This window comes from Sarcophilus harrisii, chromosome 5 (assembly GCF_902635505.1).
Source record: "Sarcophilus harrisii chromosome 5, mSarHar1.11, whole genome shotgun sequence".
Taxonomy (NCBI): Eukaryota; Metazoa; Chordata; class Mammalia; order Dasyuromorphia; family Dasyuridae; genus Sarcophilus; species Sarcophilus harrisii.
The window spans coordinates 85,883,449-85,899,585 of record NC_045430.1 but is presented as its reverse complement, the minus strand read 5'-3'; the positions used below and the strand labels follow the sequence as shown (position 1 = coordinate 85,899,585).

At 33.2% G+C, this 16,137-nt stretch overlaps 1 protein-coding gene across 1 annotated transcript; it reads left to right on the top strand.

The window, feature by feature from the left end:
* Window positions 1–942, top strand: LOC100913541 (olfactory receptor 6C2-like). The gene has a single exon (XM_003772722.2). It carries the CDS (start codon window positions 4–6, stop codon window positions 940–942), a length of 939 nt encoding a protein of 312 aa, XP_003772770.1. The 5' UTR covers window positions 1–3.
* The last annotated feature ends 15,195 nt before the right edge of the window (window positions 943–16,137 follow it).

Here is a 16,137-nt window from a genome sequence, read left to right as displayed (position 1 = left end):
AGAATGAGAAACCACACAGGAATAACATTATTCATCCTGAAAGGGCTTACAGATGACCCACAACTACAGGTCCTCCTTTTTGTCTTTCTTCTTCTCACCTATATTTTGAGTGTAATTGGAAACTTGACAATCATCTTCCTCACCTTGTTGGATCCTCACCTTAAAACACCCATGTATTTTTTCCTCCGCAATTTCTCTTTCCTAGAAGTCTCCTTCACAACTGTCTGTGTCCCTAGATTCCTATATAGCATATCAAGTGGGGACAATACTGTGACCTATAATGCTTGTGCCACCCAAATATTTTTTGTCATCCTTTTGGGTGCAACAGAATTTTTTCTTTTGGCTGCTATGTCCTATGACCGCTATGTGGCTATATGTAAGCCTCTTCATTATACAACAATCATGAATAATAAGGTTTGTACTACTTTTATCCTTTGTTGTTGGCTAGCTGGATTCATGATTATCCTTCCACCACTTAGCCTGGGACTCCAGCTAGAATTCTGTGACTCAAATATCATTGACTCTTTTGGATGTGATACATCTTCTGTCCTAAAGATCACTTGCTCTGACACAAAGCTCATAGAAAAGATGATTTTAATCTTTGCTATAATGACATTAATTATCACTTTGGTGTGTGTGGTTCTGTCCTATGCATATATCATTAGGACAATTCTCAGATTCCCCTCTGCCCAACAAAGGAAAAAGGCATTTTCTACTTGTTCCTCTCACATGACTGTTGTGTCCATCAGCTATGGCAGCTGCATCTTCATCTACATCAAACCTTCTGCAAAGGAATGGGTAGCCTTGAATAAGGTAGTATCAGTGCTCACGACCTCAGTGGCCCCAGTGATGAACCCTTTCATTTATACCCTCAGAAATAAGCAAGTGAAACAAGCCTTTAGGGATTCAGTAAAAAGAATTGCATTTCTCACAAAAAATTAAGAGACTACCATGATTGAGATACAAAGTCATAAGACATAAAGTGAATTATTACTAAATGTTGTATGTATTCTGGACAACCTACACTATTTTGTATTTTCCCAGGTGCTGTCCAGTCTTTACAGCTCTTTATCTATTGTTCTCAGGACTCCTGAGTTCTTCCTGTGTTCTCAAAGAAGACCAATAAAATCAGGAAGAGGATGTCTTAATTTGCAAGTAAATTGGACAAGGCTGTGCAATGCCATCAGTGTCACTCTCTCCTCCATAGTGCCCAAGGCATATCAAAGAACAAGTCATTACCTTTCCCTCCTCAATTAAAGTTTTTATTTTTAATTAGTATGAAAATGAACTTTCAGGAAATTTATGGCTGTCTTCTCTATTCTAATGTATATGCTCCCATGATAAAAAGGAAAAATTAGCAATATACATAAAATTATGCCTGTGAGTTTTAAGGGACAACAAATGCACAAAATGGAACAATATCTCCAGTGCTTCTTTAAACTTATACTCATGAAAGCAACTATTTGGATTCTTTCCACCCAGTACCACTTTTCCTGTATAACAAAGTAAAAATGACATTCAGACCCTGACTGCTGTGTTTGGATTGGCAAGTATATTCTGAGCATTTGTTTAGTTATCACCTCACTAAAGAAGTAGAATGGCCATTGGATAGACAATTGGGAAACTTAGTCAATTATAAATCAACCATTAAGTTGATGTGTGACCTTAGTTTCCACATAGATAAAATGAAGATTTGCACCAGAGTCTTTGTGATGTTACTCTCACCTTTAAATTTTTCGTATAAGAAGGAATGACTCCTTCATTCCTTCAACAAGTAAAAAAATGAAGAGGAATTTTAAAATGAGGTACTGAAATGTATAGAAGACTTTAATAATTGTGTGTATATATTTATACATACACACACATATGTGTGTGTGTGCATATATAAATGGGTCTGTTTGTGTATATTCCTTTCCCAACCCCAGAAATAAACCAAAGATTGTTCTGCATATGAAAAAGTCAGTTAGAATGCACTAGAGTTGAGGGACAAAATGCATATGTATCTTTGTGTACTACAAAGTGGAATTAGTAAACTGATCACCATTCAGGTAAGAGGGAAAAGTCTTAGTAAGGGTTCTTATGTCTAGAGGGATTCTAGCCTAGTCCCCTCTCACTTCCTGCCTGCTTTTGAAAAACCTCAAAACTTAGGTTCTGAAGGAGTTCAACAGAATAAGATTCTAAGAACTTAGGATAATTGTCATTGCCCCAAATGAAAAAGCACAGAAGCACTTTTCCTGAAGCTGAGCACCACAGCATCTACACTTTTGAATTGTAGGTTGGAAAAGATTTTTAAAGACTCCCTTGGACAGCAAGGAGCTCAAATTAGTTGATACTTAAAGAAATTCATTCATGCTATTTACTAGAAGGTCAAATACTGAAACAAAAGCTCTAATATTTTGGCTACATAATGAGAAGACAAAACTCATTGGAAAAGATCCTAATGTTAGTTAAAATTGAAAGCATAAGGGAAAGGAGTAGCAAGATGATTAAACATATAGATAATGTCCTGGAAATAATGAACATGAAATTGGATTGATTTCATGAAATAGTGGAGGATAGGCTAGAATCATGGAGACAAGTGATTTGTCCAGCACATCAACAGCAATAGAACAGGATCAGAGTAGCCTGCTGAACTCTGTCTGGTTACAACTTTCCCGTGACCTGTTGAGTTTAGTTAAGTAGAAGCAGATCATTAGGACGTAGCTTAGAAGACAATCAGCCTACAGTTAACTGACCCATTCTGTCAAGTTACAATGCCTCATAAATGTGAGATTTACAGGTGTGCCTATCCAGGTGTCAAATCAGATGAGCAACTCTTCCATCCTTTGTCCATCCCTGACATCATGCCTTGAAACTAATTTCATGAGGACCATCTGCAGAAAGAAAGGATATGGAGACCCTGCAGTTCCAGTTAGTCATACCAGTTGCTTTGATCACATACACTGCCAACATGCTATTAGTCGAGTTTGTGTGTTAGGTAAAGATAACTGAGCCTCCTACATAAGGGTAAATGCTTTGCCATTGCTGGTGCTGCCATGTCATTTAATTAAATATTCTTGTTAAAGAAATAAGTCTATAGGCTGATTGTTAATAGTAAACATAAGTAAGAGGCAGTGTTGGAAGAAGAGTCACCAATGGAGTTACCTCCTAGTATCCTGAATAATGATCTCTTTTTCTGGAACCTACCCTGGCAAGGGAAGTATGAAAGGGAAAAGTGACTATAGAAGGGGTATGCTCCAATGAGACTATGAGATAATTTCTTCCTATAAAAATGAATCATCCTTACCCTATTCCAAATTATGAACATACATTGGAAGATTTTCCTTACTGCTCCTGACTATGAATTCTTTTGTTCCTTGACTGAACTGAGCAAACATGATTCTTATTTCCTATCCTATTTTCCCCTAGATCTTAGTGTATGCTTCTGATATCAATCTGTGACTTGAAGTTGTCTTTTGATTACTCTATTTCATGATTACTCTATTGACATGCTTGACCTTGCAATGTACTCTGACTTTAAATGATCTTATGAATTCTTTCTCCCACAATACTTAACATATATGTGCATGATTCTAATGTTCATGAGATTTGTCTTAAACACTAATAGGGATATTTTGGTTATATACATTTTTAATGAATGTAGATATTGTTATAACTTAGTACTATTATTTATGTGATTTTACACATTTCCCAGAAGGAGCTCATCATCTGCTCACCAAATTTCTTTCTTGGAATCAATTTGTATGTTAAACCTTCAGCTGCAGACCTCTTATGAGGACAATTAAAATATCTAGTTGATCTAGGTTTCAACATTTCCAGTATTTCCCTTCTGCCATCCATCATTCACATCATAGCCAAAATAATCTTCCTAAACCTAAGTCTAACCATGTCATTAACCTGCTGAAGAATCTTCAGTGATTCACTAATTGCTAAAGTTAAACACAAGTTCCTCAATTTCACAATTAAAGTCCTGCCTAATTTGGGTCCAGGAAGGTAGGTGGCACAATGGTAACCATTGTGCTAGAACACTGGGCCTGGAATTAGGAGAATTTGAGTTATAATCCAGACCTCAGACAATTATTATCTGCATGTCCCTGATGTGCAACTCACTTAATCTTGTTTTTCTCAGTTTCCTCATCTGCAAAATAAACTGGATAAAAAATGGCACATCTATTTGCTATCCCATACACTTGGAATATGTATATGCAAACAGGCCATATATTCATGACTCTGATATGTGAGTACATACATGTGCATACAATACACAGATACATGCGGGTATATTATACAGAATCTGTATAAAAGTACAATGTAGCTGCTGAGGAATTACATTAGCAATTGGGAAAATCAAGAATAGTTGAATATAGAAGCGGGCTTTTTGGCAACACTATCAGAGTTACCAAGAATCATGCTAGTACCATTTTTCTGTAGGAAACTATGCTCTAAATCACTGTTATTGAAAGAAATACTAATTAAGAGAACTCTGAGTTGACACTTCAAATCTCTTAGATTGGCTAAAATGACAGAAAAAATTGGTAAATGTTGAAGAGGATGTGGGAGAACTGGGACACTAATGCATTGTTGGTGGAATTATGAAATAAATGATCCAATAATTCTGAAGAAGGCTATAAAACTGTGCATACACTTTGATATAGCAGTGTCACTGCTTGGTCTGTATTCCAAAGAAATAATAAAAGAGGGTAAAGGAACCACATTTGTAAAACAAGCATCATCTCTTTTTATAGTGAAGAAGAATTGGAAATGGAGTGGATGCCCATTAAGGGGGAAATGGCTGAACGAGTTATGGTATAAGAATGTAAATATGTAATTGATATTATTGTTCTATAAGAAATGATGAGTGGGGGGGGGGGGAGCAGAGCCAAGATGGTAGAGAAGACATACACATCATTCTAAGTTCTCCTTCTACCCTCACTACTAATTACCAAATTCAGCCTCAGAAATAGTGCTTAACTGGTAAAATCCATGAATATTGAGAGTACAACAAATTACCAGCCAAAGATAATCTGGAAGATCACCAGAAAAGGTTTGTCCTGATCAGCAGGAGCAGGCCAACACAGGAAGGGAGGCAGAAGACAGAAGCTAGTGCATGGGACCAAAGTGGGGGCCGTCTCCATGAATGGAGAATTTGCAGGGAGGACTCTACCATTGGTTGGCTGCTCTGCTTTGGTTGCAAAGCAATAAATAAACAGAGAAGTTACACAAATGCCAAAGGTAGCATGTACTCCAAAAATTTAACAGGACCTGGCTACTCCCACTCAACACCAGAAGTGACTTAGCAGGGACCACAGGACAGCTGTACAGCTGCATTCTTCAGCACAGGGCTTTTGCCCAGGGCAGCCACACTTTTTCACACCAGGGGGCTCTACCCAGGGCAGCCAAAATTCTACAGAGGGAAGAGGAAGGGGGCTCTGCCTGGGACAGTAGAACTTCCACACCAAGACAGTTTCCCAGAGAAACTTCCGATGCAGGGCTCTTCCAAGGGCATTTCCACAGCTTGACCTATCTTTACAGTTTGTTTGCAAGACAGCTACTATCCATCTATCTATCTGTAGAGGAAGCTGGTAATCCCCTTTCCCTGAAGGCAGGCCCTAAGTGCTTTTAAAAAATGAGTAAAAAAGCCAAGCAAACTCTAACCATCTATAGCTTCTATACAGAAAGAGAACAGGTTTTCAACCCTGAGGAGACTGATAGCAGACAGTCTCCAAACAAAACCCCAAAGGGGATGTAACCTGATCCCCATCACACAAGGCTCTCCTAGAAGAAATTATTAAATAGATCTTAAAAGAGAGCTAGAAGAAAAAATGGGGAAAGAAAAGAGAAGCTCTGCAAGAGAGTACAGAAAAGACATATAACTCACTAAAATAAAAATTTAATAAACTGGATAAAGAAAACAACCTCCTGAAATGTGAATTGGAAAAGACAAAGACCTCCCAGGAAAGTAGGATTTGTGAACTGGAAAAAGAAAATAACTAAGTAAAAAGAAATATAGTAATTTGATAAAAAAATTCCATAGAGCAAAACAACTCATTTAAAAACACAATTGGACATATACAAACAGAAGTTTTAAAAAAAAGCTAATGAAGAAAATAGCTCATTAAAAATCAGAACTGAACAAATAGAAATGGAAGATTCGTTGAGACATCAAAAATCAAATGGAAAAAATAGAAAAAAATGTTAAATATCTAATTGGAAAAGCAACAGACCTGGAAAATAGATCTAGGAGAGATAATTTGAGGAATATTGGACTTCCTGAAAATTATGATGAGAAAAAGAGCATAGACAGTATTTTACAGGAAATTGTCAAAGAGAACAGCCCAGATGTAATAGAATGAGAAGGTAAAATAGGCGTTGAAAGAATTCATTGAACACCTTCTAAAAGAGACCCCAAAATAAAAACTCCAAGGAATATTGTAACTAAATTTCAGAACTATCAGACTAAGGAAAAAATATTACAAGCAACCAGAAAAAAAAAAAAAATAAAAACAATTCAAATACCAAGGAGCCACCATAATTGTCACTCAGGATCTAGCTGCTTCCACATTAAAGGATCAAAGGACCTGGAATCTGGTATTCCAAAAGGCAAAAGAACTTGGAATGCAGTCAAGAATAAACTATCTAGCTAAGCTGAGCATTTTGTTCCAGGGGAAAAGATGGACATAAAATGAAACAGGTGAATTCCATTTTTTCTCATGAATAAAACCAGATCTAAGCAAAAAATTTTACCTACAACTATAAGACTCAAAAGAAGCAGAGAAAGGTAAAAACAACTCCTGAAAACTTTATTTCTATTAAGGACATACATAAAGAGTGCATGTATAATTTGATTTTACTGATATAATATAAAAAATGGAAGTAGAAATGGAAAGGGAATAATATCAGAAAAAGGAAAAAAGGGGAGATAAAAAGAAAGAAATTCTATCCCACGAAGAGGCAAGTGATATGTCTGATATAGACAGCAAAACTATAATAGTGGGAGATCTCAACCTTGAACTCTCAAAATTAGATAAATCAAATCTCAAAACAAATAAGAAAGAAATTAAAGAGGTAAATAGAATATTAGAAAAGTTAGGCATGATAAATGTTTGGAGAAAACTGTTTGGAGATAGAAAGGAATACACTTTCTTCTCAGCAGTTCATGGAACCTATACAAAAATTGACAATTTATCAGGACATAAAGACTTCAAAATTAAATGCAGAAAGGCAGAAATAGGAAATGCATTCTTTTCGGATCACAATGCAATAAAAACTACATTCAACAAAAAGCTAATGGTAAATAGATGAAAAGATAATAGAAAGCTAAATAATCTCATCCTAAAGAATTGATGGATGAAACAGCAAATCATAGACACAATTAATGATTTCATCCAAGAGAATGAAAACAATGAGACAACATGCCAAAATTTGTGGGATGCAGCCAAAGTGGTAATAAGGGGAAATTTCATATCTTTAGAGGCTTATTTGAATGAAGTAGAAAAAGAGAAGATCAATGAATTGGGATTGCAACTTAAAAAACTAGAAAAAGAGTTAATTAAAAACCCCCAATTAAATACTAAACTTGAAATTCTAAAATTAAAAGAATAAATTGATAAAATTGAAAGTAAAAAAAACTATTTAATTAATAAATAAAACTAAGAATTGGTTTTATGGAGAAAAAAAGAATAAAATAGATAAACCTTTGGTAAATCTGATTTGAAAAAGGAAAGAGGAAAATCAAATTGTTAGTCTTAAAAATGAAAAGGAAAAACTTTTTACAAATGAAGAGGAAATTAGAGCAATAATAAGAAGTTATGTTGCCCAACTTTATAAGTGAAATAGATGACTATATTCAAAAATATAGGCCTTCCAGATTAACTGAGGAGAAAGTAAATTGATTATATAGTGCTCTTTTAGAAAAAGAAATAGAACAAGTTAGTAATCAACTCCCTAACAAAAAATCCCCAGAGCCAGATGGATTTTCATGTGAATTATACCAAACATTTAAACATTATATAGCACCAAGTGCTATATAAACTATTTGAAAAAATAGGGAATGAAGGAATCCTACCAATTTTTTTTTTTTATTACACAGACATGGTACTGATAACTAAACCAGGTAGATTGAAAACAGAGAAAGAAAACTATAGACCACTCTCCCTAATGAATACTGATGCTAAAATCTTAAATAAAATATTAGCAAAAAGATTACAGAAAAGCATCCCCAAGATAATACACCTTGATCAAGTAGTATTTATACCGAGAATGCAAGGCTGGTTCAATATTAGGAAAACTATTAGCATAATTGACTATATCAATAACCAAATTAATAAAAAACATATGATCATCTCAATAGATGCAGAAAAAGCATTTCATAAAATCCAACATCCAATCCTATTAAAAATACTTGAAAATATAGGAATAAATCTTTTCCTTAAAATAATCAGTAGCATCTATTTAAAACCATCAGCAAGCATCATATGTAATGGGGATAAACTAGAACCATTTCCAATAAGATCAAGAGTGAAACAAGGTTGCCCACTATCACCATAACTATTAAATATTATATTAGAAATGCTAGTTTAAGCAGTAAGAGTTGAGAAAGAGATTAAAGAAATTAGAGTACTTAATGAGGAAACCGAATTATAACTCTTTGCAAATTATATGATGGTATACTTAGAGAACCTAAGGGATTCTACTAAAAAGCTATTAGAAATAATCCACAACTTTAGCAAAGTTGCAAGATACAAAATATATCCACATAAATCATAAGCATTCTTATAGATCACTAACAAAATCCAACAATTAGAGTTACAAAGAGAAATTCCATCTAAAGTAACTGCCGATAGTATAAAACATTTGGGTAGCTATCTGCCAAGGGAATGTCGGGAACTATATAAGCAACACTACAAAATGCTTTCCCCAAAAACAAAGTCAGATCTAACCAATTGGAAAATATTAAGTGCTCTTGGATAGGTTGATCAAATATAATAAAGATGGCAATATTATCTAAACTAATCTATTTATTTAGTGGTATACCAATCAGACTCCCAAAAAACTATTTTAATGACCTAGAAAAAAATAACAAAATTCATCTAGAAGAACAAAAGGTCAAGATTTTCAAGGGAATTAAGGGGAAAAAAATTAAATGAAGGTGGCCTAGCTGCACCAGATCTAAAACTATATTATAAAGCAGTAGTCACCAAAACCATTTGGTATTGGCTAAGAAATAGACTAGTTGATCAGTGGAATAGGTTAGGTTCACAGGACAAAATAGTTAATAACTTCAGTAATCTAGTGTTTCACAAACCTCAAGACCCCAACAAGATAAGAATTTGGGATAAGAATCCATTGTTTGACAAAAACTGCTGGGAAAATTGGAAATTTGTATGGCAGAAATTAGGCATTGACCCACACTTAACAATGTACACCAAGATAAGGTCAAAATGGGTTCATAATCTAGGCATAAAGAATGAGATTATAAATAAATTAGAAGAACATAGGATAGTTTACCTCTCAGACCTGTGGAGAAGGAAAGAATTTGTGACCAAAAGAAGAACTAGAGATCACTATTGATCACAAAATAGAAAATTTTGATTATATCAAGTTGAAAAGCTTTTGTACAAAGAAAACTAAAGCAGACAAGATTACAAGGGAAGCAATAAACTGGGAAAACATTTTTACAGTCAAAGGTTCTGATAAAGGCCTCATTTCCAAAATATATAGAGAATTGGCTCTAATTTATAAGAGATCAATTCATTCTCCAATTGATAAATGGTCAAAGGATATGAACAGACAATTTTCAGATGACGAAACTGAAATTATTTCTAGCCACATGTAAAAACACTCCAAGTCATTATTAATCAGAGAAATGCAAATTAAGATAACTCTGAAATACCACTACACACCTTTCAGATTGGCTAGGATGACAGGAAAAGATAATGCAGAATGTTGGAGGGGATGTGGGAAAACTGGGACACTGATACATTGTTGGTAGAATTGTGAATACATCCAGCCATTCTAGAGAGTGATTTGGAACTATGTTCAAAAAGTTATCAAACTGTGCATACCCTTTTGTCCAGCAGTGTTACTACTGGGCTTATACCCCAAAGAGATCTTAAAGAAGGGAAAGGGAACTATATGTGCAAAAATGTTTGTGGCAGCACTCTTTGAAGTGGCCCAAAAGTGGAAACTGAGTGGATGTCCATCAATTGAATGAATGAATTGTGATATATGAATATTATGGAATGTTATTGTTCTGTAAGAAAAGACCAGTAGGACGATTTCAGAAAGGACTAGAGAGACTTATATGAACTGATGCTGAGTGAAATGAGCAGGACCATAGATCATTGTATATTTCAACAACAATACTATATGATGATCAATTCTCATGGACGTGGCTCTCTTCAACAATGAGATGAACCAAATTAGTTCCATTCATTCAATAATGAATAAAACCAGGTGTACTTAGCAAAAGAACTCTGGAAATTGAGTGTGAATCACTACATAGCATTTCCAATCCCTCTGTTTTTGTCCATTTGCCTTTTTGATTTCCTTCTCGGGTTAATTTTACATTATTTCAATATCCAGTTCTTCTTGTGCAGCAAAATAACTATATGGATATGTATACATATATTGTATTTAACATATACTTTAACATATTTAACATGTATATTATCTTACAGGAAATCATAAAAGAAAGCTGCCCTGATATTTTAGAATGAGAAGGTAAATAGTCATCAAAAAATCCACTGATCTTCTCCTGAAACAGACCCCAAAATTAAATCCCAAATAATTTGTTTAAAAAAAAAACAATAAAAATACCTATAGGTATAAAATATTTATAGTAGCTCTTCACCTTTTTTCACAACCATAAATGCAATGTAAAGAAATATCAATCAATTGGGGGAATATTTTTATGGTATGAATAAAATGGTATATTTTTGTGTCATAAGAAATGGCCTAAGAAATAGGTTCAGAAGAATGTAAGATCTATGTGAACTAATATGAAATGAAATCAGGAGAACTAGGAGAACAATTTAGAAAATTACAATAACACTATAAAGAAAATTGATTATGAGAGCTCTAAGACTCCAAATAACAGAAATAAAAACACATTAAGCATAAAATCCCATAGCATGTCAAATAAATGATTTGTTTAAATAGAAGGATGCACCATATTTTGTGTACACAGATAATTTGGAAATTTTTTTATTGGATTCAACATATTTGTTTTGAAAGTCTGCTTTAGCTTTTATTTTTCTCAATTGATAAGGAGAGGAATGAGAAAGAGATAAGTACTTTTTAAAAATTAATGGATAAAAAAAGGAAAAAGTAAGAAACAAAACAACTCAAATAGCTTACTCAATCCCAGCTTATTCCTCAAAATAATTGTAATAGAGGATTATTAGTATCTTTTTAGAATCTATCTCCTGGGATTTTTTTCCTTTATTTAATTGACTCTTTTGAGACTATAAGATAAATGATAAATTGTGATCATATCTCTAGCAAACAGGTATTGAAATTGATACTCAATAGAAGATAAAGCAGATGGAAGCATCTTTCCTTCATGACAATATTTTCTCCTTTTAACTATTTAGAGGCCAAGAATTTATTTGCTCAATTATATTTTACAAGTTTCCCAACATTTCACACCAATACTTTGTATAGAGTAGGGAAAATTGGTTGGGAAATAACCATATCATTCACAAGTTAGGAACATCTAGAAAACCCTTGGAATTTCAAATGTCACATTCTTTTGTGCATTTTTGTAACAGACAATGGATAAACTTCTTTTTTCCCCAATGTAGTCCTTCAAATACCATCTCTTAATATAAGTAAATCAGCTGAACTTTGGGGTATAAAATTCCAGTTAAATCATCAAGATTAAATAAAAAAGTGAGTATATTTATTGTTTCTCTTCTTAGTTACACTTTGATTTTCTAAGTGCTGTAATTCAGAGAACTGCTCTTTGGGCAATTCCTTTTCAAAATATTTTATCTTGATTGTTAAACCTATGATCTTCGAAGAAAAAGGGAGGTTATCATTGTTAAAGTTCTATAATGACAGATTGATCTTGGGGGTTTCCCAAGAAACATTACTCAAATGATGTCATCCAAACTATCATGAAGTTTTTTAGTTCTATTCTATTTGATATGCTCATCCTTAGGTAAAGACTTGTACTTTCCACTCTTCCACATTCCCAATATTATAACTACTTTTCAAGCATTTGCCCTTTTTGAATTATGACAATAATTTATTTGTGATTTTGCTTCATCTAATGTTACTCATATTTATATCCCAGAGGAACAATGTGAGATGAAGTATGCATGGAATTCTCTTGTCTTATGACTACATCTGAAAATAAATGATACTATATTATTTGAGTTGCATACTCATTGAAGCCAGTGTTGTCCATCTTAGTCAGCAAAGTTGCAAAGTATATTTTTTCAAATTTTAAAATGAATGTGCTTATAATAGTTCTTGGCTTCAGAAGAAATAAAATAATGATGAAATCATAGATAAGCACAGTTCATTTCAAAATTCTGAAATATAAATAAATTCTACTAATATATATTATATACATTTAATGTAATATTAATATAGTAATAATAGGTTACTAAAATATTGCTAAAGATTAGAAGTTTCAAAACTAATGAATTTTGGAAGGTACTCTTTCTCATTCTTACAGTAAACACAAGTTAAGGCTCAAATTTCTACCTCACACTTATGAAATGTTGAAAGGACTGCAAGACATTAGGTACACTAAAGAACATTATGCAGCTATACATTAGACCACTGAATTTAGTAATATACCCTAACAATTAGTAATCCGTAACCTTTGAATCAACTAGAAATAGAGGTTTGTGATTTTTTAAAGGATCTTCATGTATGGAACTATTTGTAGCAAGTCTTCATAATATCTCCAAATTGGAAACTGGGGAAGAGGACTACATATTTATTGGAGAATGGTTAAACTAATTTTAGCATATGAATGTAAGGTAATATTATGGGGCAATAGGAAATGAAAAAATGGACACCTTAAGAGGAAACTAATAAGATCTTTATGGTCTACTGCAGAATGAAGTGAACTTCATCAGCAATATTTTGTCAGTGAGTAACTCTATTATATGATGAAAAGGAAGAAAAGGAACCAAAGGAAAATTTAATTTTCCCACTATAGATAAAAAAAATTTGAAAAGACAATTGCATAATATATAGAGAGAAAAGATTACCAACTTATAGGGAACTCAAATCTATTACATTTTCATATGAAGAAGATGTAACAGAACTACATAGACTTAGGTCATAAAGGCATTGAAAAGACCTTATAAAAACACCAAACTTTGCTCCAAATTTTTCAGATCAGGAAACTAAAGTACACACAGATGACATGGACAGGATTTTGTACACTTTTTGTTTACAAGAATTTGTTGATCAATAATTCAATATAATTTTATGTTCAATTCTAAATTATATCCTTCTCTCCCCCTTCTGTCCATAATGAGAAGAGAAGAAAAACTAAATCCAATGCAAATATGATTTGCAGATGCAAATTTCCCACATTATCCATGTCAGTGAGAGAGAGAGAGAGAGAGAGAGAGAGAGGCAGAGAGTGAAAGAGACAGACAGAGTTTTGTGAGAAATTGAATCAGTCATGAAAAACTAAATATCAGTGACAGAGGTCAACCTCCTAGGACTAACAGATGACTGAGAACTACTAGTGAGTTTTTCTTTATTCTGTTTGATGCAGAGTTGAGAAGAAAGATTAAAACATGCTTACTTAATTGTTTAGAGCACAGGCAGGGGAATTCCTTTACATTTAAAATTACACACACACACACACACACACACACATACATACACACACACATTAGGGTGAGAAAATAAGCAATAAAAAGAGGTGCCTGAAAATGAAGTATTCACTAGTTGAAGTCACATTGTTCCTTTCAATTTAAGTAAATATTCATTATCTTTGCATTTTTTTGCATAATTTACCTAAAACTATTAGATGAAGTGGAATAGTAAGAGAAGTTATATCTGTACTTATATTAAAAAACACATGGAGAGAGAAAGAGAGAGAAGTCATGCTTGTTTTTAAGTTTGTCCTTCATTGTCAAAGAGGATTTTGATATCAGAGTGGTGATGTCATGGCATGCAAATGAATTGGATTCAAGTGAGAGAAGGCTGTGCAAAGTCACCTTTTTCTCTTTCTCCTTCAGAACCATCTAGATCCAGTGGCAAGGTACCACTTGGCCTTTTTAAGATCAGGGCAGCTGGAAATGGCCCTGGATATAATGGGAGACCTTGGCCCTTTTAAGCTAAGGTCTTCATCATCTCAGTTTGACTGAATTTGCACCCATTCAGTGATTAAGGCTAGAGAACATATGAGGCAAAGAATATCTTCTTTCACCTTGTCAAAAAAAAAGGCTAAATAAATAAATCTGGGAGGTGAAGACCTTCAATATTTCTGGTCAAAGACAAAAAAAAAAAAAAATGGTTACTATATGCAGAGAAATACCAGATGGAGTGACTTAGCTAAAAGAAATGAATATGGAAAAATAAACAAAACTGAGGGTTGTAGGAGAAGCAATATTTTAATGGAGTGATATAGCAATCTATGCAATCTGATAATTGATTACATTAAAAAGAAGAATGTTAAAAATCCCATTAGAAATCAGTCAATAAATGAATACTTAGTACTAGCCTATTAAATTACAGGCATTGTGCTAAAATCTGGAGATAAACAGAAAGGCAAAATACAGCCCTTGCTTTTAAGGAGCTCACAGTATAAGGGGGAATAGTGGCAGCAGTAAAGAAAATGGAAAAAAATTGTAAATGTTTAAAAAAATCAAATTAAGGTGATTTTCAACATTTACTTTTATAAATTTTGATTTGTATTTTTTCTCCCTCTCTCCCTGTCCTCTAATATCTCTAAGACAATAAGCAATCTGATATAGATTATACATGTACAATCACATTAAGCTTATTTACAAATTGATTATTTTGTAAAAGAAGAATTAGAGTAAAAGAAAAAAATCATAAGAAAGCAAACAAAAACAAAAACAAAATCATCAAAAGTATAAATCTTTTGATTTGCATTCAGATTCCATAGTTCCTTCCCTGGATGTAGAGAACATTTTCCATAATGAATCTTTGGAATTGCATTAGATCATAAAATTGCTAAGAAGTACTAATTCTATTAAAGTTGATCATCACAAAATGTTCCTGTTAGTTTGTACTATGATTTCCTGGTTGTGTTTACTTCATTCAGCCTCAGTTCATGTAAATCTTTCTAAGCTATTCTGAAGTCTATATTCTCATTATTTCTAATGAAAGAGTTCATTATACCACATTATACCACAATTTATTTAACCATTTCCCAATTGATGGGAATCCCCTATAATCCCAATACTTTGCCAATACAAAGAAAGCTGTTATAAATATTTTTATACATGTGGGTCCTTTTGCATTTTTTTATGATATCTTAGAGACAAAGGTTTTACCACATGAAAAGATATGTACTGTTTCATCACTCTTTATGTATAGTTCCAAATTGATCTGCAGAATGTTTTAATAAGGTCACAACTCTTAACAAAAATCCATTAATGTCCCAATTTTCCCACATCCTCTCCAATTTGTATTGTTTTCTTTTCAGTCATATCAAACAATCTCATAGGTATGAGGTAGCACCTCAAAGTTGTTTCATATGTATTTTTTGTAATTGATAGTGACTCAGAGCATTTTCTCATTTATTGAGTTTTAATTTCTTCTCTGAAAACAGCCTGGTTTGTTTTCTTTGGCCATTTATCAATTGGGAAATATGCAATTTTTCAGAGAAACTTTGTATACAGGAAAAATTGGAATAATCACAGAATACAATTGCTCATTTTTACTTATGGAGAATTCAATAAGGCTGTTTTGGAATATATTTGAGTGTAGAATCAACTTGTAGTGCAATCAGTCAATCAACATTTATTAAGCACTATGTGTTCAGGCAAGGAATTAAGAGGAGAGAATACAAAAGAAGCAAAGAAAAACCCTTTCCCTCAAGGAGTTTTCTATTTAATAAGGGAAATAACATGAAAATAAACATGTACGTAAAATGAAAATAATTAGAAGAGAGAAAGCAATGGACTTAGG